This window comes from Chamaea fasciata, unplaced genomic scaffold, assembly GCF_029207755.1.
Source record: "Chamaea fasciata isolate MVZ Bird 193981 ecotype frontalis unplaced genomic scaffold, bChaFas1.0.hap1 SCAF_806, whole genome shotgun sequence".
Taxonomy (NCBI): domain Eukaryota; kingdom Metazoa; phylum Chordata; class Aves; order Passeriformes; family Sylviidae; genus Chamaea; species Chamaea fasciata.
The window spans coordinates 9,509-32,785 of NW_027094891.1; the positions used below are offsets into that span (position 1 = coordinate 9,509).

At 47.8% G+C, this 23,277-nt stretch overlaps 1 protein-coding gene across 1 annotated transcript in view; it reads left to right on the forward strand.

Annotated features, from left to right (window-relative positions):
- Window positions 1-413: 413 nt before the first annotated feature.
- Window positions 414-23,277, forward strand: part of LOC136305938 (parathyroid hormone/parathyroid hormone-related peptide receptor-like) — a gene marked incomplete at its 3' end in the record, with an annotated part of 32,688 nt that continues 9,824 nt past the window's right edge. Inside the window, exons 1-5 of the mRNA XM_066209264.1 lie at window positions 414-519; window positions 2,860-2,978; window positions 16,522-16,616; window positions 19,081-19,267; window positions 22,729-22,882. Of these exons, the coding sequence (XP_066065361.1) occupies window positions 480-519; window positions 2,860-2,978; window positions 16,522-16,616; window positions 19,081-19,267; window positions 22,729-22,882 (595 nt within the window). The remainder of the gene's footprint in view (window positions 520-2,859; window positions 2,979-16,521; window positions 16,617-19,080; window positions 19,268-22,728; window positions 22,883-23,277) is intronic.

A 23,277-nucleotide genomic window follows, 5' to 3' on the forward strand; every position in this document is an offset into this window, starting at 1 on the left:
TTTTGCAACTGAACCTTTGTTTCCATTCCTTTCCCTAGGAGGGACTTCTCCGTGATGTCCCTCTGCTCTGACCAATGGGATTGAGGAGGTTTGTCTGTGTTCCACCAATCGAATTGGTCTGTGCAGAACAGCATCAAAGGGAGACGCATCCCAAAATTAATCCCAGAAAGTCATTTCCGGCCTTCCGAAGTCGGAGCCCGCGCCGCTGTGCCGTGAAACAGCGTCGGTTCACACCTTGTGGAGCCACACACGCAGGAGGAATTGCTGATGATTCCTAGGACAGGTTTTTTCTGAAGGAATGGAGTCGGTTCTTCACAGGGAGCCCTCTCCATCCCGGGGGACGCCGGTGTCCCCTGTTCTGTCCCTTTTCCGTGTGCCGTGACCCTGTTTGTCCCCCTGTCCCCACAGATGGCTTCTGCCTGCCCGAGTGGGACGGCATCGTGTGCTGGCCCGAGGGCGTGCCCGGCAAGGTGGTGGCCATGCCCTGCCCCGAGTACATCTACGACTTCAACCACAAAGGTGGGTGTGGGTATTCCAGGAAATCCAAAACTCCCTGCTGCGGCCCTTTATTCCCCTCTCACGGTGCCTCCCTTCCAAGCAGGAGAAGGAGGAAGGAAGGAAAGAAGCAGCCGTTGTTTATTGGTGAACACTGATAAACGTAATTTCTTGGAGTTACTGGATGAAAATTATTATTTTTTTTACATTTATTTCAATTAGTATTTATTCAATTAATATTTATTTAAAATATTAATTTTTATTTAATTTTTTTACGTTTATTTAAATAGTTTTTACATATATTTACATTTAATTATTTTTTTTTTTTTTGTAAATCGAAAAGGGCTTGGGGGGTTGCGGAAAGGACATCCAAAATTCCCCCCAGCAGCCCTTGGGTTCCTCACACGGTGCCTCCCTTCCAGGCGGGAGTAAACCCAGGGAAAAGGAAGGAAAGAAGAGGCCGATGTTTATTGATAAGCATAATTTATTCAGATTATTGGAAGAAAAATATTATTTTTTACATTTATTTCAATTAATATTGATTTGAAATATTATTTTTTTAAAAAAAAAAATTATTTATTTTTTAAATTATTTTAATTTTTTTATTTAAAATTTTATTTATTTGTTTTTACTTTTTTTAAAATGATTTTTGCATCTATTTACATTCAAAATTTATTTTTTACGTAAAATAGAGCTTAGGGGGTGCACGAAGGACATCCCCGACAGCCAGGAAATCCAAAATTCCCCTCAGCATCCCTTTTTTTTCTCTCACACGGTGCCTCCCCTCCAAACAGGAGAAGGAAGGAAAGAAGAGGCCATTGTTTATTGATGAACATCGATAAACATAATTTATTGGAGTTATTGGATGAAAATTAATATTTTTTAACATTTATTTAAACAAAAATTTATTTTAAATGTTAATTATTTATTTCTAAAACTTTATTATTTAATTTTTTTATTATTTAATTTTTCAAAATTTTTGCATTTATTTAAATAATTTTTACATCTATTTACATTTAATTTTAATTTTTTTTTCCCCATAAATTATTGGAAGAAAAGCTCCGTTTGAACTGAAATAACGACAAATTTCCCACACAGATTGCAACGTTCTCAGCACCAATGACCTCCTCACTGCAGATTTTAAATCCTGGAGATTTCCAAACCTGGATTTGTTTGGAAGCAACAGAACCCCAAAAATATTCTTCCAACTTCAATTCTCCTCCTCGGGGCTCTGTTAATTCCGTGTCCGGAGCCCCGCTGGGTGTCTGGGAGCAGAATGTGGGAATTCCTCCTGATCCCAGATTTCCCTTGGGCTCCGCTTTTCACGGCTGGCCAGCGGTGCCGGGCAGTCTGAGGGTGTTTTTAGAAATGATCAGAACACACTCCGTGAATTCTCCAAGCACCCAAGGAGGGGAAAAGGAGGGAATTCAGACTCTCTGCTCGGAGCTGGGGCTTCCAGAGAGCAAGGCAGGATAATCCCAGTCTGTCCTGAGTATTCCACGAGGGGCTGAGGGCTGGGACTCACCCCTGTGTGCCCCACGCGGTGAATCCCACAGAGCGCTATGGCCAATATTGCCGCTGTAGCAATCGATGCAATCAATAACAATCAATGCAATCAATAACAATCAATGCTTTATCTCAGAGTCTGCACGCGCGTGCACGAGACTCTGCGAGCCTTCAGTCAGGCCTGGAGGATCCCCTAAAAATCCGTTTTCCACCTCTTCCCCTTTTCCTTCAGCGGAAAAAACTCCTTTGATGGCGTTGTTCATCGTTTGCCGTACCCAGTGAAGCCCACGAGGCGCCATCACTAATATTGCTGCTGTAACAATTAATACAATTAATAACAATCAATACTTTATCTCAGAGTTTGCACACGGGTGCACAAAACTATTTGAGCCTTCAGTCAGGCTTTGGGAATCCTCCACAAATCCATTTTTTGAACGGAAAAAAACTCTTTTGATGGCGTTGTTCATCATTTGCCGTACCCAGTGAAGCCCACGAGGCGCCATCACTAATATTGCTGCTGTAACAATTAATACAATTAATAACAATCAACACTTTATCTCAGAGTTCGCACGCGGGTGCACAAGACCATTTGATCCTTCAGTCAGGCTTTGGGAATCCTCCACAAATCCATTTTTTGAACGGAAAAAAACTCTTTTGATGGCGTTGTTCATCATTTGCCGTACCCAGTGAAGCCCACGAGGCGCCATCACTAATATTGCTGCCGTAACAATTAATACAATTAATAACAATCAACACTTTATCTCGGAGTTCGCACGCGGGTGCACGAGACCGTGTGAGCCTTGTGTCGGGCTTCGGGAATTCCCTACAAATCCGTTTTCCCTCCCTCTCTCTCGGCAGGCCACGCTTACCGCCGGTGTGACCTGAACGGGAGCTGGGAGCTGGTGCCGGGCAACAACCGCACCTGGGCCAACTACAGCGAGTGCGCCAAGTTCCTCACCAACGAGACGAGGGAAAGGGTAGGCGCCACGAGTTTCCCTGTGAATGTTGAATTTCTGTGTGAAGCCAGGAATTTTTCGCCCCACCAGGGCTCGGCACGCTCTGGGGGCATCGCGAGGTGGGGGGGATCCCCGCCACCCCAATCCCGAGTTGTCTGGTTTTGAGCAATAATCTCGTTAATTAACGAGATGGGTACGATGGACAGCTCGGAGATAAGATTTAATTCACGTGACTGTCACTGGAGGACACGGAAAGAGTTTCGCTCACGCCCGTCAGGGTGTTAGAGCGGAAAGAGAGAAGTTTATTTGGGATTTTGGTTTATGGAGTTTTCGGAGTTTGATTCGGGACGGGAGGACGAGGCCGGTGTCTTTCTGGCCTTACTGGTCAAACTAGATTCCCATTCCTGCAGGGAGCAGGAATTTCTGGCCTCGTGCCGGGCTTAACCCACAGATCTGTGCCTCATTTAAAACCCATCTCTCATTTAAAACTCCTCTTGGAAATCCCAAATCTTCCTCCTCTTGGAAAACCCTCTCCTGAGCTGGCCAAAGCCACCTCAGAGCGCTTTGATGGGCAACGGTTCGGTTGGAAAATTGTCCTCAGAGGCAGAAAAGTTTCCTGCAGCTGCCGTGGTCCCGTTCCCGAGGAGATCTTGGGGGAAATTGGAGAGGTCTCGGGGACGCTCAGAAGTGGTTGGAGGCTCTTGAGGTTGTTCCATGGCACCGGCAGGAAATCCTTTTTGCTGCCGGGTTGTTATCAAAAATTCCAACTTTCCTGTGGTTGTCCGTGGGATGTCCCAAATCCCAAGTGCCTGTGGAATCAAACCAGGAGCAAGGGGTTGGGAGAGCTGGGAATGTTCCCCTGGAGAGGAGAAGATTCCAAGGAAAAATTCCAGGGCCTGAAGAGGCTCCTGGAGAGCTGGAGAGGGACTGCGGACAAGGGATGGAGGGACAGGACACAGGGAATGGCTTCCCACTGCCAGAGGGCAGGGCTGGATGGGAGATTGGGAATTGGGAATTCCTGGCCGGGATGGAATTCCCAGGGAAGTCAAGTTGGAATTTTCTGCTGGGAAAAGGGATCCAGGGCTGGGATCCTGCCCCTCTGCCCCCGAGCTCAGGTGATTCCCCAGCTGCAGAGCTGCCCCAGCCCTGCAGCCCAAAATCCACAGGAAAGACCTGGAGCTGCTGGAGAGATCCAGAGAATCCCATGGAGCTGCTCCGGGGCTGGAGCCAGGCTGGGAGAGCTGGGAATGTTCCCCTGGAGAGGAGAAGGCTCCAAGGAGAGCTTCCAGAACATTCCAGGACCTGAAGGGGCTCCAGAAGAGCTGGAGAGGGACTGGGGACAAGGGATGGAGGGACAGGACATAGGGAATGGCTTCGAGCTGAAAGAAGGAGATTTAGGTGGGATTTTGGGAATTAGGAACTCCTGGCTGGGAGGGTGTGGAGGCCCCGCGTCGTGGTTTTGGGTTCGTTTATTTCTGTTTCCCGACTTACGTGCAGTGGTTTGGGTGTCTGTCAGAATAATTGACTCCTTTTTTTGTTGCGAGATAGGGTCAGGAGAGAAGTAAAGTAGGTTTAAATTTAAAAGGGTATGAAGACAGGTTTACTAATAAAATCACAGGAGAGAAAGAAAATTAGTAAGAATTGGAATGAAACCTTCAAAGCGTTTTTCTCCCCGAAGTTTTCTTTTCCTTCTTACGGCTAACGTAAGAATTAATTATGGTTACACCAGATGTCAATAATCAAACTTGGTTTTGCTATAACTTTCTCTTTAAAAAAACACTTTGTTACAAAACCACCCTGGCACAGGGTGCCCAGAGAAGCTGCGGCCGTCCCTGGATCCCTGGAATTGTCCCAGGCCAAGTGGGACGGGGCTTGGAGAAACATGGGATAGTGGGAAGTGTCCCTGCCATGAGAGGGGATGGAATGGGATAATCCCTAAAACCCCTTCCCACCCAAACCTAACTGGTGTTCCACGATCTGGAATTAATTCTGGCGTAGTCACAATTTGGAAGCAGTGACCTCAGCCCAAAGCTGGAAAAGGGTTTCCAAGCACATGGGGAAAAAAAAAATAAATAAATTTTAAAAAAAAAATCTGTGAGCCATAAATTTACAAAAAAAAAAAATCAGATTAATATAATTTGTTTCTATTCAGCTCAAAATAGCAGCTGCCAGAAATTTCCTGCCTCCCCATGCTGGAAGTCCGGAAGGAATTCTGTGCTAAGGTGACAGGAAAGCTGGTGTCCCTCGGGAGGATGTGACCTCTCCTCATCCCACGGAGAGTGACGTTCCCCACCCACACGCACTCGAAATTCCCGAAGAATTTCTCCCGAACCCTCTGGTTTTCCAGCGGTTCTTGGAAGAGTCCCCGTGGCTACAGGGGGGACGTGGCGTTAGGGGCTGATCAGCTGCAGGGAGGACGATCCCAGACAGCTGGAGATAAGGATCTAACCACGACTTCCTCCGGGATGATCCGGGGGCCCCGCGGGACAAGGTTCTTAATCGTAAATAGAACCACAGAGTTGGGGGTTTTAGGTTTTTTTGGTGGTTTTGTTTTGGGTTTTGGTTGGGTTTTTGTTGTTGTTGGTGGTGTGGGGTTTTTTTTGGTTTTGGGGGGTTTTGGGTTGTTTTGTTTTGTTTTGTTTTGCTTTGTTTCTCCTCAAGAGTGAAGCAAACCCATGAATGAAGCGATTTAGGGAAATGAGGACGTGAGGCTCTTCAGGATGATGTCTAATCACAGAACTGGGTTTTTTGGTTGTTTTTAGTTGGGTGGTTTTTGGGTGTCTTTTTGGGGGTTTTTTTTGGTTTTTGGGGGTTTTCTGTTGGGTTTTTTGTTGTTTTTTTTGTTTTTTGGTTGATTTTTCTCCTCAAGAGTGAAGCAAACCCATGAATGAAGCGATTTAGGGAAATGAGGACGTGAGGCTCTTCAGGATGATGTCTAATCACAGAACTGGGTTTTTTGGTTGTTTTTAGTTGGGTGGGTTTTGGGTGTGGTTTTGGGGGTTTTTTTGGGTTTTGGGGGTTTTTTGTTGTTTTTTTTGTTTTTTGGTTGATTTTTCTCCTCAAGAGTGAAGCAAACTCATGAATGAGGCGATTTAGGGAAATAAGGACGTGAGGCCCTTTGGGACAATGTTCTTAATTGTAAATCTAATCACAGAGCTGGATTTTCTGGAAAGTTTTTTTTGTGTTTTCTGTTGGTTGTTTTGTGTGTGCGTTTTTGTTGTTTTTTTGTTGGGGTTTTTTGGGGTTTTTTGGGTTTTGGGGGGTTTTTTGGGGGTTTTTTTCTCTCCTTAAGAGCAAAGCAAACTCATGAATGAAGCGATTTAGGGAAATGAGGACGTGAGGCCCTTCGGGACAATGTTCTTAATTGTAAATCTAATCACAGAGTTTGGTTTGGGGTTTTTTTTGGTGTTTTTATTTTGGGTTTTTTTGTTGGGGTTTCTTGGTGGTTTTTTTGGTTTTTGGTTGATTTTTCTCCTCGAGAGTGAAGCAAATCCATGAAGGAAGCGATTTCGGGAAATAAGGACGTGAGGCTCTTCAGTACGATGTTCTTAATTGTAAATCTAATCACAGAACTAAGTTTTTTGGTTGTTTTTTGGTTTTTGGGGGGGTTTTGTGTGTTTTTGGGGTTTGTTTGGTTTGGGGGTTTTTTGTTGGGTTTTTTGGTTTTGGTTTTCTTTTTTTTGGTTGATTTTTCTCCTCGAGAGTGAAGCAAACCCATGAAGGAAGCGATTCAGGGAAATAAGGACATGAGGCTCTTTGGGACAATCTTCTTAATTGTAAATCTATTCACAGAATTGGGTTTTTGGGGGGTTTTTTGGTGTTTTTTGTTGGTTGGTTTCGGGGTTTTTTTGGTGTGTTTTGGGGGGTTTTTTTTGTTGGGTTTTGTTTTGTTTTCTGGGGGAGTTTTGGGGTTTTTGTCTCCTTAATCCTGAAACAAACCAATGAATGAAGCGATTTAGGGAAATAGGGACACGAGGCAGAAGGAGGGAACGAGTTCTTTGAGCTGCTGAGTGTTTTCCCTCACACGGACGAGGAGCAGAAGGTCGTGTGCGCCGGGCGCTGCTCCGCCCAACTCCAGCAAAGGGCCGGGTGATGTTCCCTTCCAGAACCAGTTTGGTGGGACTTTCCCCAGTTCCAGACCCCGTTTTAGCCCCAGAGTTTTCTGGGAAGATCCTGGAGCAGGAGTTGGAGGCATCGAGCGCCTTGATCCGTGCACGGACGTTGACAAACGTTGATAAACATAAAACATCGGGGAAAAAAACCCGCTCAGTTCGAACTGAAATGATGACAAATTCCCCCGCAGACTGTGACATTCTAAACGCCACTTACCTGCTCACTGCGGGTTGGAAATCCTGGCCGTTCCCAAACCTGGATTTGTCCGACCCCGTGAGGCCTGTGTAGCAATAGGACCCCAAAATATTCTTCCGACTTTTGTTCTCTGCCTCAGAGCTTTGCTAATTCTGTGTCCAGAGACTTCTGACTTCTCTGAGATCCTCTCCTCTGCCCCGCTGCCCTCAGCCCCACCCTGGGGTGGGGATTGTCCAGCCGGTCTCCCCTGATCCCAGATTTCCCCTAGGGAAAGGCCATCCAGGCAGGACTTGAATTGGGAAAGGAAGAGGAGGGAAAAGAACACAAAAAGAGGAACAGAGTTATCCAGGTTTGGTTTTTTGTTGTTTTTTTTTTTTTTTGTCCAACATAAGGAAGAAATGGAGACTTTCCACCTCGGGGGAGGGGGACGATTTAAAAGGCTGAAAGCAAAACCTGTGACGGGTTTGATGTGCCTGGCTTTGTCGGTGTCCCCCTGAAAAGAAAAATCTGTGGTGGGCTTGATCAGTGTCCCCTGAGCGGTCACAGGGGACTTGGGCCGTGCTTCCCAGCGGAGACATTCGCAGGAGGTGTCACCTCGTTTTTTATCCTCCTGGGAAATCACTGCTCCTCACGAGCTCTCCCTTAACGAGCTGGCTTAATTACCCAGCCCAAAATCCTCGTCCTTGTTATCCTGAGGCATCTTTGGGCAGGGGTTTTCTGCTACAAAGGCGAATGGAGTAATATTTAATATTAAGGCGAATTAAGCCGTCATCGCCGTTGAGATTAAATGGCCAGGCTGGTCTTACTTCAGTGGTGCTTACCCAGGGCGAAGAACACGGGGGAAAAAAAAATTGATGTTCCTGCCAGCTTTGAAATCCTACCTTGATCAAAAAAAATGCTTTTTAATGGCATCAATTTGTTAATTTATTATTATTATTATTATTAAGTTTATATTTGCAAGAGGTCTTTTCCTCGGCCCTGCCCTCAGCGACTCTGTGCCTTGTCACAGAGTTCCCTGATTTTGTCACAGAGGTGATAAAAAATTCTTGCGGCAAATAAAGTGCATCCACTGCAGGTTTCACGGGCCTGGGGGTATGAAAACCACCCTGGAAATAAAAGAGAGGATGAAAAAACGCTTTTTTTTTTTCCCCTCAGCGTGGCGATGACTTCGCTCACGCAGAGCCTCGTGTCAAACTTTAAATGCGGCTCTGCAGCCCTGGGATTAATAAACCTTCCTTTGATATCTCTTTTTTCACGGATTAAATACGTCCAGAGATGTCAGAGCAGGGGGGGGAATTTGGCCACACAGAGCCGTCGTCTCGAGCGAGAGATGGTTTTCTATTATTATTTCCCTCCCCGGGGAGCGGCATCTTTGCGTCACCACCAAACAGCTGCATTTTACCCCGAGCTTTGCCAGGAGATCGTGGCCGGCTCCGAGCAGATGCAACCCAGAGGGAATTTTAAGAAACTGGGCTTTTAGAAGGGGAAAAAAGAACCAAAAAAAAAAAAAAAAAAAAAAAAAAACCACACCACACCCCAGCTGTCTGTGGTTATAAATTTATATAAATTTATATTTATATAATTTTTTTTCTTTTTTTTTTTTTTTTTTTTGCTGGCTATCTCTGGAAATAGACCCGGACCTATAGATAGCTGGAGATATCCACACCTAAATAAACACATCTCCAGCCGGGGAAGTTTGTTGAGGTGGGGAGTTGGGGTTTTTTTTTTATTTTCCCCCGGTTTTTAGCCGTGCCGGGATAATTTTAAGGTTGGCCAAAGCGGCCAACAGAGCAAGCCGGTGTCCTGGGCCCGGAATAAATGGGGATTATTTCCACACAGAGCGGCTCGGGAGGGAAAGCGCTCCTCTGCGAAAGAGCAAAGCGTGTTAAAGCCATCAGAGCCCCGGAGGATTAACAGCTCCCCCTGGGCTCCTTCCTCGGGGAGAAGGGAAAATTACCGCTGGAGGATGGGAATGGACAGCCCTGGAGGTTTGATTCCTCCTTTGGCCGTGAAGGAATCCGGGGAAGCGTTTCCTCATATTCCTTCCAGATAAAATATTTAGGAGTGAACAATCAGCTGGAAGTGTCCGAGGCCAGGCTGGACGGGGGATTGGAGCGGCCTGGGAGAGTGGGAAGTGTCCCTGCCCATGGCAGGGGGGGCACTGGGTGGTCTTGTCCCCCCCATGGCAGGGACACCTCCCGCTGTCCCAGGGTGATCCAAGCGTCCCACCTGGCCTTGGGCACGGCCAGGGATCCAGGGGCAGCCACAGCAAATCTGGGAATTCCAGCCCAGCCAGGAATTCCCAGTTCCCAATTTCCCATCTAAATCGACTCTCTTTCCATTTGAACCTGATCCTCTTATCCTGTCCCTCCATCCCTTGTCCCCAGCCCCTCTCCAGCTCTCCTGGAGCCCCTCAGGGGCTCAGAGCTCTCCCTGGAGCCTTCTCCTCTCCAGGGGAACATTCCCAGCTCTCCCAGCCTGGGAGCAGCTCCGGGGCCTCCTCTGGATCTCTCCAGCAGCTCCAAATCGTATTTATTGTGCATTTGTCCCCTTCCCACACTTTTCCCTCAGCCCCCCTTCCCGGCCGTGAAGGAGACAGGGATCGGAGCGGAAAGGACTTTTGGCCTGGCCCTTCTCCTCTGTTCCCTAAATTCCCTTAAAACCAGGGCTGAGGGCGGCCTGTATTCCCTGGAGCTCCTCGACCTTTGGATAAAGATGACAAGCGATGAACCCCAGGCCGCTTTTTTAGCCCGTTTCTCCCCAAATTCCGCAGACCCAGGGATCCCTTGCCTTCCCCACGTCCAGCCAACAGCAGCAGGATCATTTTTCCGGCCACTTTTTCCGACGCTGGCGGCAGCCATGGCACCTTTGGGGGGAATAAAAACAGGATTTCCCTCACCCCCATCTCCCCCAAAAGAACAGGGGTGCCAAGCACAGCTGCTCAAACCCATCCTTTCCCCAAGGATGAGCTGGAGGGTGAGCGGGATCTCCATCTCCCGAAATCCCGGGGAAAGGGAGGATCTCCATCTCCCAAAATCCCAGGGAAAGGGAGGATCTCCATCTCCCGAAATCCTGGGGAAAGGGAGGATCTCCATCTCCCGAAATCCCGAGGAAAGGGAGGATCTCCATCTCCCGAAATCACGGGGAAAGGGAGGATCTCCATCTCCCGAAATCCCAGGGAAAGGGAGGATCTCCATCTCCCGAAATCCCAGGAATGGGAGGATCTCCATCTCCCGAAATCCTGGGGAAAGGGAGGATCTCCATCTCCCGAAATCCCAGGAATGGGAGGATCTCCATCTCCCAAAATCCTGAGGGAAGGGAGGATCTCCATCTCCCAAAATCCCAGGGAAAGGGAGGATCTCCATCTCCCAAAATCCCAGGGAAAGGGAGGATCTCCATCTCCCGAAATCCTGAGGGAAGGGAGGATCTCCATCTCCCAAAATCCTGAGGGAAGGGAGGATCTCCATCTCCCAAAATCCCAGGGAAAGGGAGGATCTCCATCTCCCAAAATCCTGAGGGAAGGGAGGATCTCCATCTCCCGAAATCCCAGGGAAAGGGAGGATCTCCATCTCCCGAAATCCCAGGGAAAGGGAGGATCTCCATCTCCCAAAATCCTGGAGAAAGGGAGGATCTCCATCTCCCAAAATCCCGGGGAAAGGGAGGATCTCCATCTCCCGAAATCCCAGGGAAAGGGAGGATCTCCATCTCCCAAAATCCCAGGGAAAGGGAGGATCTCCATCCCCCAAAATCCTGAGGGAAGGGAGGATCTCCATCTCCCAAAATCCCGGGGAAAGGGAGGATCTCCATCTCCCAAAATCCTGAGGAAAGGGAGGATCTCCATCTCCCAAAATCCCGGGGAAAGGGAGGATCTCCATCTCCCGAAATCCCAGGGAAAGGGAGGATCTCCATCTCCCAAAATCCTGAGGAAAGGGAGGATCTGCATCTCCTGAAATCCTGAGGGAAGGGAGGATCTCCATCTCCCAAAATCCTGAGGAAAGGGAGGATCTCCATCTCCCAAAATCCCAGGGAAAGGGGAGTCAAAACCAACAACTTGGGAGGTTGGCTGAGCTCGGGAACCGCCAGCAGGACGGGCCATCCTAAAATCCAACCTCAACCCCTGTCTTCTCCTGCTCCTGCTCGTCTGCAGCGCCAGGGTTTTACGGCTTCCCGGGAATTCCCGGAGAATCCAGGCCCAAAGACAATGGGAAGGGCCCAGCGTGTGGCAGGGCAGCTTTATCGGAGCTCCATTGTTCCAAGCAGCGACCCTGGAGCTCCCTGGAGGTCCCGGGAAAAGGGGACAACTTTGTGACGGCACAGGAGCGGGTTTCGGATTGTTTCATCCGCCGAGGGGTGCCAGCAAAGTGTCAGGGCCGAGGTTTTGAAAGTCAGCGGAGGAATTAAAAAAATCATCGGAGAGATGCTGTGCTCGTAATTCCGGTTAACCCCCGAGGTGCCGTCCTCATTCCGTGCCTACGGATTCGGTCTGGTGTGCGCTCCTGGGAGCAGAACCCGAGAAACCCGGGATGGTTGGGGTCGGAAAGGAACCTAAAGATGATTTTTTATGGAGGTGTCTGGGAGTAAACTGGAGTGTCTGGGGCTAAACCGGGGCGTCTCTCGTGAGAGCTGATCCCAGCCTCTCTCCAGATTTGGGAGGGTTGGAGAGCCTGGAATCTCTGCGGGCGAGGGGAACGGGATCGTCAGCGCCCCAAGTCTTCCCCGAGGCTTTGGAAATCAGGGCCTGTCCTGTGCCTCTCGTGAATATTATCCCGTTTGGTGAATGTTATCCCATTTTTCTTTTTATTTAATCCCATTTTTCTGTTAAAAAAAAACCATTTTATAGTTACATTTTCCTGTTAAAAAAAGAAAAAAAGAAAGGAAAAAAGAAAAAGGAGACAAGAAAAGCAAGGAGAGAGATTTTCTGGCTTCGTTTATCTCTCAAAGCAGCAAACCCCCCGAATCCAGATGTGTCCTTAACAACGTCTGAATCAGCGGCTCGGAGAAACTTTGCAGAAATTCCCCATCTGGAAAACCCTTTCTTCGTGCTTCCATCCCCCCCCCGCCCCCGTGCTGCTGATCCCGCCCTTCACAGCCTTCCCATTCCTCAAAAAAACTCCGGATCCCTCGCAGCTCCGCAGCCCGAGCGCTGCTGGTGTCTCGCTAGAGGGGAGTAAAAAGGATGAAAGGGGGAAAATCTGGATGCAGGGCAGAGCCCCGTGAAAATCAGGGTAGGATTTGCCGCCAGAAAATTCCCGTTCCGTCTGGTTTTCCGATTTTTTATTTTTTTTTGTTTGCACACGTGGTAGCGGTGGAAAGAGTGGATTTATTGGATTTATGGAATCGTGGGATCCTGAATTGATTTGGGGTTGGGAGAGACCCTAAAGGCCAGGAGTTCCTACTCCGTGAGCGCTTGGGTTAAATGATAATTAAATCCAATTACGCTGGTTTGCTTATCGTGATGTGTAAACCAGGATCTGGTGGCAAGGCCAGGTCTGATTAAACGATAATTAAATCAAATTGATAATTTGATATAAATCAAATTGCATTGGTTTGGTTATCACGCTCGGTAAACCAGGATCTGGTGGCAAGGCCAGGTCTGATTAAACGATAATTAAATCAAATTGATAATTTGATGTAAATCAAATTGCATTGGTTTGGTTATCAGGCTCCGTAAACCAGGATCTGGTGGCAAGGCCAGGTTTGATTACCTAAACCAATGATTTTTGATTTAATTATCATTGATTAAATGATAATTAAATCCAATTACATTGGTTTGGTTATCACGCTCCGTAAACCAGGATCTCACGGCAGGGCCAGGTTTGATTAAATGATAATTAAATCTAATTAGATTGGTTAGTTATCATAATCTGTAAACCAGGATCTGGTGGCAAGGCCAGGTCTGATTAAACGATAATTAAATCCAATTACATTGGTTTGTTTATCAGGCTCCGTAAACCAGGATCTGGTGGCAAGGCCAGGTTTGATTAAACGATAATTAAATCAAATTGATAATTTGATGTAAATCAAATTGCATTGGTTTGGTTATCAGGCTCCATAAACCAGGATCTGGTGGCAAGGCCAGGTTTGATTAACTAAACCAATGATTTTTGATTTAATTATCATTGATTAAATGATAATTAAATCCAATTACATTGGTTCGGTTATCACGCTCCGTAAACCAGGATCTGGTGGCAAGGCCAGGTTTGATTACCTAAACCAATGATTTTTGATTTAATTATCATTGATTAAATGATAATTAAATCCAATTACATTGGTTTGGTTATCACGCTCAGTAAACCAGGATCTCACGGCAGGGCCAGGTCTGATTAAACGATAATTAAATCTAATTAGATTGGTTAGTTATCATAATCTGTAAACCAGGATCTGGTGGCAAGGCCAGGTCTGATTAAACGATAATTAAATCAAATTGATAATTTGATGTAAATCAAATTGCATTGGTTTGTTTATCAGGCTCCGTAAACCAGGATCTGGTGGCAAGGCCAGGTTTGATTACCTAAACCAATGATTTTTGATTTAATTATCATTGATTAAATGATAATTAAATCCAATTACATTGGTTTGGTTATCACGCTCGGTGAACCAGGATCTCATGGCAGGGCCAGGTTTGACTAAACGATAATTAAATCTAATTAGATTGGTTAGTTATCATAATCTGTAAACCAGGATCTCACGGCAGGGCCAGGTTTGACTAAACGATAATTAAATCTAATTAGATTGGTTAGCTATCATAATCTGTAAACCAGGATCTCACGGCAAGGCCAGGTTTGATTAAACGATAATTAAATCAAATTACATTGGTTTGGTTATCACGCTCAGTAAACCAGCATCTCATGGCAGGGCCAGGTTTGATTAAACGATAATTAAATCCAATTACATTGGGTCAGTTTGGATTCCTTTGGAGATTTTTTTTTTTCCCCTCGTGGGTCAATCCAGGGAGGAAAATCTCCTGGGAACGACCAGTCCTGAGCTCCAAGTGACAGAGGAATAGGAGTGGAGAACCTCGATTTTTTTTGCTCCAAAGGCTTTCCCCAAGGATCTGAGTGCCCCATCCAAGAAACGAAATTTCCCAACGTCTTTCCAGGGTGGCTCCAGGTGGGATTTGAGGCTCCTCCTTCTCTCCAGGAGAGTCTCTCTGTGCCTTGGCACTTGGGATTTAACGGCCTTTCAAAGAGAGGCCCCGAGGTCCACCAGAGCTCTCCACCTCCCAAAAACCTCCTGCCCATCCAGGGGCTCTTCCCAAGGCCATTCCCGCCCGCAGGAATCCTGGATCATCCCAGTAAAATTTCTGAATGGGGCCCAGGAGGGGTTTTTTTAAGGCCTTCACAACTCTTGGGTTACTGAGAATTTCAACCTTGGGGTGAGATTATTATTATTATTATTATTATTATTATCATAATTATCATTATCATTATCATTATCATTATCATTATCATTATCATTATTGTTGGGGGGGTTGGTTTTTGAGCTTTTGTTTTGTTTTGTTTTTGGGGTTGGTTTTTTTTTTTTTTTTTTAATTTTTATTTTTATTTCATTTTTTTACTACGGAGGCGAAGGTTTCCCAAGCTCCGAGAGGATTCCAGCTCGGCAGCAGGAAAATCACGCCAGGATATTTTTTATTTTTTTTTTTCCCCCCTGAAAGCTTTGAAAAAAAAAACCTCTCCTCGGCTTTTTTCAGGGGCCCCGCTGCCTGCACAGACGGATCTATTAAAAAAAAAAAAAAGAAATCTATAAAAATATCCCCATAAATACGCACAGACGCACTCGGTAAATTAATATTGGCAAAGGGCTTCGCTCCTCCGGCGCAAAAACCGCGGAGAAACATTCCCAAATCTTGCGGGTTCTGATGTAATAGGGGCTGAGGTTTGGCGTTCCAGGAGAGAGTTCCAAGCCTCAAATCCCGATCAGAGCTGTCATTCAGGGCTCGGCATTCCTGGCGTTACTGCAGCCCCGCGGGCAGGGCCGGGAGGGAACCAGGAGAAAATTGAGGAGGTTTTTTTGGGGAATTTATTGCTAAAATCAGTCTGGGAAAGGTTGGGATGGGGGGGAACAGGCATTTTAACCGTTTGCAGCAATCCCTGAGTTCAGCTGCAAGTCCCAGCTGGAATCCTCTTGGAGCTGGAAAACGTTTGCCTCCGTAGAAAAAAAAAAATAGAAAAATAAAATTAAAATAAAATTTTAAAAAAAACACCAAACACCCCAAAAAACCAAAAAACCCCGATATTTAAATGGAAACCTCAGGGTTTCGAGGCCGGCTTTACAAAGCAGCAACCTAAAACTTCCCGAAGGATTAATTATTAGGGAGCTCTCCCTTTTCCAACGGGATTTTGGCAAGCTCGGGCTGCGTCTGGATTGGATAACCACAGGCGGAGGCTGCTGGGGATTCGAAAAAGGGAAAAATAAACGCAGGTGATTTCTTTCCCCGTATCCCGTAGCCGAAGTATTTCCTTCCCGAGTTTTCTGGTGTGGGTCACACTCCCCCAGGCTGGATATCAGTCATCCAGCAACGGCTAAATAGGGCAATTCCAGGAAAACTCCCGGCTCAGCAGGAATTTTGTCCAGGTAAAAATTCCCAAGTGATCCCTGAATTGGAACAGGGGTTTGTAAAGCGCTTTGGGTTCCTTTGGGATGAAAATGCTGCGAAATTCCCAGGTATGGGGTGAACCCAACTCCATCATGAATTCCTTGGGAAAATCCCACCTCCCCACCTCAGGGAACACAAACCCCTCTTTCCCAAGCTGCCAGAAAGACAGGATTCCCAAAGGATCTGGGAGTCCCAAAGGATCTGGGATTCCCTGAGGACCTGGGATACCCAGAGGATCTGGGATCCCCCAAAGGATCTGGGATTCCCCAAGGACTTGGGATTTCCCAAGGATCTGGGATTCCCAAAGGATCTGGGATTCCCCACGGACCTGGGATTCCCCAGGGATCTGGGATTCCCCAAGGACCTGGGATTCCCAAAGGACCTGGGATTCCTCAAGGACCTGGGATTCCCCAAGGACCTGGGATTCCCAAAAGATCTGGGATTCCCAAAGGATCTTGGATTCCCCAAGGACCTGGGATTTCCCAAGGATCTGGGATTCCCAAAGGATCTGGGATTCCCCACGGACCTGGGATTCCTCAGGGATCTGGGATTCCCCAAGGACTTGGGATTCCCAAAGGAATCTGGGATCCCCCGAAAGGATCTGGGCTCTGCGTGGTGCCGTAGGTGACGCTGTTTTCTCCATCGTTTCTGCTGCAGGAGGTCTTTGATCGCCTCTATTTGATTTATACTGTTGGATACTCCATCTCCCTGGGATCCCTCACAGTTGCTGTCCTTATCCTGGGATACTTCAGGTAGGCGGCTCTGTTTTTACCTAAAAAAAAACCAACAAAAAAAAAAACATTCCAGGGTTTTTTCCTGGGGTATCCTAGGGCGAAAAAAAAATTCCTGGGGGATGGCGGGTGGGATGTTGGGACTCCTCCCGCTTCCCTCGAGTGGAGTTTTCCACGCCCCCTTTGTAGCAAACGGGAAGAGAGGAGCGTCTCCGGGAATCCCTTGGGAGAATATCCAGGATTTTCTGTCCCCGCTGTGTCCCCTGCAGGGGATTGGCTTAGCTTTGAGACGGCTGATTTGAGGATTAATAAGGTTTCCCCAGGGAAATTCCGCCCGAAATCCAAAACTCCGTGAAGGATAAACCAGTTGAAAGGGATGGGAAACGCCCAGGCTGATTCCTCCGGTCTCCCCACGCTGCTGCTCTTCCCAGGGATCCAAAAATCATCTCCATTGTGTCCCCTCCCTTCCCACCATCCCTGCCAATGGATTGAGACCCCTAAACGCCGCTCTGAACCCTCGTTTTCCATTTCTCAATCCCTCTTCCATCCCTGGAAGTGTCCGAGGCCAGGTTGGACATGGCTTGGAGCCAGCCGGGATAGCGTGAGGGGTCAGGGTTGGAATGGGGTGATATTTAAGATCCCTTCCAGCCCAAAAACCATTCTGGAATTCTGGGATTCTTGCTGGGCAGCATGGGATGGGAGGGATGAAAGGAACATCCATATCCGGGAATTTGGCCTTTGGGAATGTTCTGTTCTGTATCGGGTTCTGACCCAACAAAGCAGGGTGACCCCAAACCCTGAGCCCCGGATTTGCTTCCCTTCCACGTCTGCTGGTGTCTTCTCCTAAAAAAAACCCAGCAGGACCTGGGCGGGAGCTGGTGGGAGCCAGAACATCCACGTGGTGTCTGCAGAGGGATTTGGGAAGTTTGAGGCAAGCCCTGGACGTGGAACCCTGGGAATGGTGTGCGGCTTTGGGCTCCGACAGTGCTCAGAGCTCTCAGCAGACGCCAAAAGGTGTCGGGGGGGAGTTTGCCTGGAGAGAAAATCCCAAATCCATGACAGACCCCATCCAAAGGGGACTGCAGACCCCATCCCTCCGCCCCGCTCCTGTTCTCCCGACCTTTTCCCTCCACTTCATTTCCCACCCGATACTGGGTGTTAAAATACTGCTAAAATATTCCATGTTTAGGTGTGCGGGAGAATTCCTGGTTTTTCTTTACCCAAATCTTTATCCCACTCTATCGGAGCACGTCATTTCCAGCCCAGACCACCTGGGCAGCTGTGCTGGAGCATCTTTATCCCGAGGATCAGAGCAGCAGCAGGGATCAAGGCGGGTTTTTATCCTCGATAATCCAGAGATCTGCCGACTCCCTTCCAAAGGCAGGGAGCAAAGCCAATCCCCGTTGAGGCCTCATCGGTTCCACTCGGTGTGATTTGGGTTCTGAGAGCGCAGAGGGCGGCTGGCGCCGCTGCCATAACATCCTGCAGAAGGGATAAAAACACAGCCTTTAATTAGTGCGGATCATCGGGATGGAAAATCCGTTCATAAATCCGTTCATAAATCCGTTCATAAATCCGTTCATAAATCCATTCATAAATCCGTTCATAAATCCGTTCATAAATCCGTTCATAAATCCAGGCACGGCACCAGAGCTCCAGAGAGGACCCCAAGAGATCACTTCCTTCTTCCCCCAAAATCCTGATTCCCGATCCTAAAATTCTTCTTCCTGGTTCTGACCCACTCACCCTCTCACCATCCCCCCCCCCCAAAAAAAAAAAAAAGATTTTCCTCCGAAAAGGACCTTAAAGCGCTTTACAACCGGGATTTGTGGGGTCACTGCAGCCACTGCTGGGGTGGAGCCCCCCCAAAAAATATTTGCAGCAGGAAAACAGGGACAGCAGCCCAGCACACCGGAATTGCTGCTGGGAGTCGCTCCTAAATTGAACTGGGAAAAAATAAAAAAATTTAAAAAATATTGGTTTGTAGGAAGCTCTGCGAGGTTTTCCAGCGGCCCCAAGTTCTGGAGCCTCTGGAATCCGAGGGCAGGTGCGGATAGGAGAGTGGGAATGGCTTCCCACTGCCGGAGGGCAGGGTTAGAGGAGGTTTTAGGAAGGAATTCCTGGCTGGGAGGGTGGGGAGGAGCTGGGATGGAATTCCCAGAGAAGCCCCTGGTTCCCTGGAAGCGTCCAAGGCCAGGTTGGGCTTGGAGCGACCTGGGACAGTGGGAAGTGTCTCTTCCCATGGGAGGAGGTGGGATTGGATGGGCTCCAAGTCCCATCCATCCCAAAACCATTCCATGATTCCCTGGAACCCCTGGAGAAGGTATCCATCCATTTCCCAACCCCAGGGGAGGCCAGGGAGGGGTGACCCTCGCTCTGCTCCCCACGGGGACATCGGTGGGAGGAGCTGGGGCTCTCCGAGAGCCGGAAGACTCCATCCAAGAGCCGGACTGAACTCCCCAATCCCTTTTCCCTCCCGTTCCAGACGTTTGCACTGCACTAGGAACTACATCCACATGCACCTGTTCGTGTCCTTCATGCTGAGGGCCGTCAGCATCTTCGTGAAGGACGCCGTCCTCTACTCCGGGTCGGCCCTGGAGGAGATGGAGAGGATCTCCGAGGAGGATCTGAAATCCATCACGGAGGCGCCTCCAGCGGATAAATCGCAGTTTGTGAGTTATTCCCAGAGCTGTGTTTTCCCCAGGATTCGTGTCTTTGCCCTCTCTGTTCAGCGCTTCCCCTCTTTTTGGGGGAGTTTTCCATCCTGCTCGTCCTTTCCCGTTCTCAATCCGTTGGGATTCAGGGGGATTCCCGGTTCCTGAGCTAAGGAAAAGCTGCTCCCCGCGGCAGCCAAGGTTGATGGTTCGATTCCCATCTACATTCCCTTGATCCCCCCTGGAATTTACAGCTGTGGGAACATTCCTGACCATCCCAGCACAAGGCACATCCAGTCTGGCCCACAACTCTTCCAACGGATGGGGGATGAACGATTTTTCTTCCTCCCATCGGGAAAAAAATGATATTTTGGAAGGGAAAACGGGGGGAGGACGTGGTGTCACGGGAAAGGGTGGGGCTCACCTGCAAAAAGGAGGTGAGAGGGACCTCGGCCAGAATCACTGAGGTTGGAAAAGAATTCCAAGCTCATCCAACCTTGGGATGGTTGGTGGGTCGCCAGTCGCAGCCTTGTCCCCAGTCCAGAGCTCCGAGTGCCACATCCAGGAATTCCTGGGACACCTCCAGGGATGGGCACCCCAAACCTCCCTGGGCAGCTCCTTCCAAGGCCTGGCCACCCTTTCCATGGGGAAATTCCTGCTGGTGTCCAACCCGTTCCATTTAGGGCCGGTTGAGTCAATACAGTCAGACGAGTCAAGATCCCAAAATAAAATCGGAAGTGAGGTCAGTTGGACTCTTCCTCCCCAAAATCCCGCGGGGGTTTCGCCGTCCAGAAATCTCTGATGGCAACGTCCGCGTTGTCCGTGCGCCTGGGGGGGATGAAGCCCTGTCGTTATTGGACACGGAAAGAACGACACAGGGCAAAAAGAGAGAAGTTTGTTTTCGGACCTCCGTTTGTATAGATTTTGGACAAGGACCACGGATTGGACAACCGAGGTTGCCGCCTCTCCCACCACACTGGGCAAACTAAAATTCCGTCAATTGTCCCTCCTCAGGAGAGGGAGGATGAGCAAGAGGAAGAGTTTCCAATGACATCACTTCCGTTTACGTGACAATCCGCGAGGAGACTCCACTACAAAAACGCAAAACGTCAGGAGGCTGAAAAAGATCAGGGGGATAAAGCCCGTCCCCACATCTCCCACATCCTGCAGTTCTCCTTGCCGTTGGTCCCATCCCGGATTTCCCCTGGAATCCTGGATGTGGCACCTTCTCACTTCCCACAGCTCCCCGGCAGGAGGGGAGAGCCAGGGTGGGGGATGGATTTGGGATCTTATCCCAGGGAACGGGGACAGGAGGAGAGGGAACGGCCTCAGCTTGAGGCTCAGGTGGGACACCAGGAGGAATTTCCCCACGGAATGGGTGGGCAGGCCTTGGAACTGCCCAGGGAGGTTTGGAGTGCCCATCCCTGGAGGTGTCCAAGGAATTCCTGGATATGGGACTTGGGGCTCTGGTGGGCCTCAGGCACAGGTTGGACTCGGTGGCCTTGGAGGTCTTTTCCAACCTCAAGGATTTTGGGAGAAACTTCCCACCCGTGGATTTTCTTGGCTCCTCAAGCCTTTCCCGGCTCGGTGCCACAACCAGTGACCAGCAACGCCCCCGTGAAAAATCAGAGGGTTTGGGAAATGTCCCACTGTGCGTCCCAGCTGGAGCTTTGTCATTGTGTTCCTTCCCCATCCCGGAGATCCGCGTCGTTAATTCACGGAGTCTCGCTCAATACCCTCCAAAACTCTCAATTTTATTTTTTTTTTTAACACAAAATGTTTCGCTGCATTGTTTGGTGTTTCTCCTCGCGCCGGGCTCATTATAAGGGATAATTAGGATAATGATCTATGGCATTCTTTGGATGTTAGCACAGAATGGCGTCTCCCACTCTTCGGAATTGCGAGGCGAGCAAGCGATGAAGGCGGCGATTAATGGATTTGTTTTATTTATTATATTTTATTTATTTATGGATTTATTTGTTTGTTGGTTTGTTTGTTTCCAAACAAAGAAACTTTGCAATTATTGCCTCGCATTCCCTGCCTGGGGCAATAAACAGAAAAAATAAAATATAGAACGTCTTATCAGACCTAGATGGGGATTTTTTAAATAAATTTTTAAAAAATTAATATTTATAAATACTGAGATCATGTATTTTACAAATATAAAAAATTAAATATTTATAAATATTGATATATTTTATAAATGCTAAAATTAATTTAAAATCAATTCAGAGGGATTTTTAATTAATCTATTTTAACCCCCTTCTGTCTACGAAAGAAAATTAGTGCAGTGTGTGCGTACCTTATCAATATGCAAATGCACGTAAAGATTTTTGTACTGTTGGGCAAAAAATTGGCAAAAGAGCCGTGCCAGGATTTAAAAAAAAAATAAATAAAAATCTCCTTTTGTATCCGAGTTTGGAAATCAGAACTGGCGTTTTCTGTCAGTCCTTTGTGCTCCTCTCAAAGGAAGGGACAGCACAAGGATGTGGCCGCCATGGAATTCCTGGGAAATCCAACTCCCCAGATCCCAAGGATATCCATGAGCTGAGGAAGGAGCTGCAACTCCGAGGAGCTGTTGTGATTTCAAGGGGTTGTAATTCCAAGGAGCTGAAATTCCAAGGAGTTATAATTAATTCCAAGGAGCTGAAATTCCAAGGAGTTATAATTAATTCCAAGGAGTTGTAATTCCAAGGAGTTGTAATTTCAAGGAGCTGTAATTTCAAGGAGTTGTAATTCCAAGGGGTTGTAATTTCAAGGAGCTGCAATTCCAAGGAGTTATAATTAATTCCAAGGAGTTGTAATTCCAAGGGGCTGTAATTCCAAAGAGTTGTAATTAATTCCAAGGAGTTGTAATTCCAAGGGGTTGTAATTTCAAGGAGCTGCAATTCCAAGGAGTTATAATTAATTCCAAGGAGTTGTAATTCCAAGGAACTGTAACTCCAAAGAGTTGTAATTAATTCCAAGGGGTTGTAATTCCAAGGGGTTGTAATTTCAAGGAGTTGTAATTCCAAGGGGTTGTAATTCCAAGGGGTTGTAATTTCAAGGAGTCGTAATTCCAAGGGGTTGTAATTTCAAGCTGTAATTCCAAGGAGTTGTAATTAATTCCAAGGAGCGGTAATTCCAAGTGCTGTGACTTCAGCAGGACCAGGACGACCCAGCCAAGGCCCTTTGGCCTCCACCATGGACAAGGAAAAGAGGGAAAAGATGAAACCCAGGGAAAAGATGAAATCCAGGGAAAAGCCCACCTCTGGCTCAGTTTTTTCCCAGCTGTTGGTCTTCCCTGCTCTTCCACAGATTTTTTTTCCCCGCCCTCCTCAGAACGGAATTTTCCCCCCGGGAGATTCCTGATTTAACCCTGCTTTAATTCCCGAATTTTCTGATTTATTTCTTTTCCTCGCTTCCCCGCCCCGAGGAGTCGGCGCGGCACAAGGATCTCACCCCGCGTCCCTTTCTCTGCCCTTCTCTGGTCGCTGCAGGTGGGCTGCAAGGTGGCCGTCACCTTCTTCCTCTACTTCCTGGCCACCAATTACTACTGGATCCTGGTGGAAGGGCTCTACCTGCACAGCCTCATCTTCATGGCATTTTTCTCAGAGAAGAAATATCTTTGGGGATTCACGTTGTTCGGCTGGGGTAAGTCACGGCCGCTCCTCGGGAAAAAAACAAAAAAAAACAAAGAAAAATAAACTCTTGGAGGAGGTTCTGGATGGAAAATGTGGATTTGCAGAAATGTCGGAGAGGTGGTGGAATGGAGGCAGGGAGAGCATCAGGGGATTCTTGGAAGGACAGGTTTTCCATCCTTGGAAGCTTTTGTCATTCCAGAATTGTGGTGTTTCCACCGTGGCTCCTCCAGGGTCTCCAGAAGGATCAGCCCAGGCTTGGAGAGGTTCTGGGAGGAAAATGTGGATGCACAGAAATGTGGGAGAGGTGATGGAATGGAGGCAGGGAGAGCATCATGGGTCACTTTCAGGGATGGGGTTTCCATCTTGGGAAGATTTTGTCATTCCAGGATTTTGGTGTTTCCACTG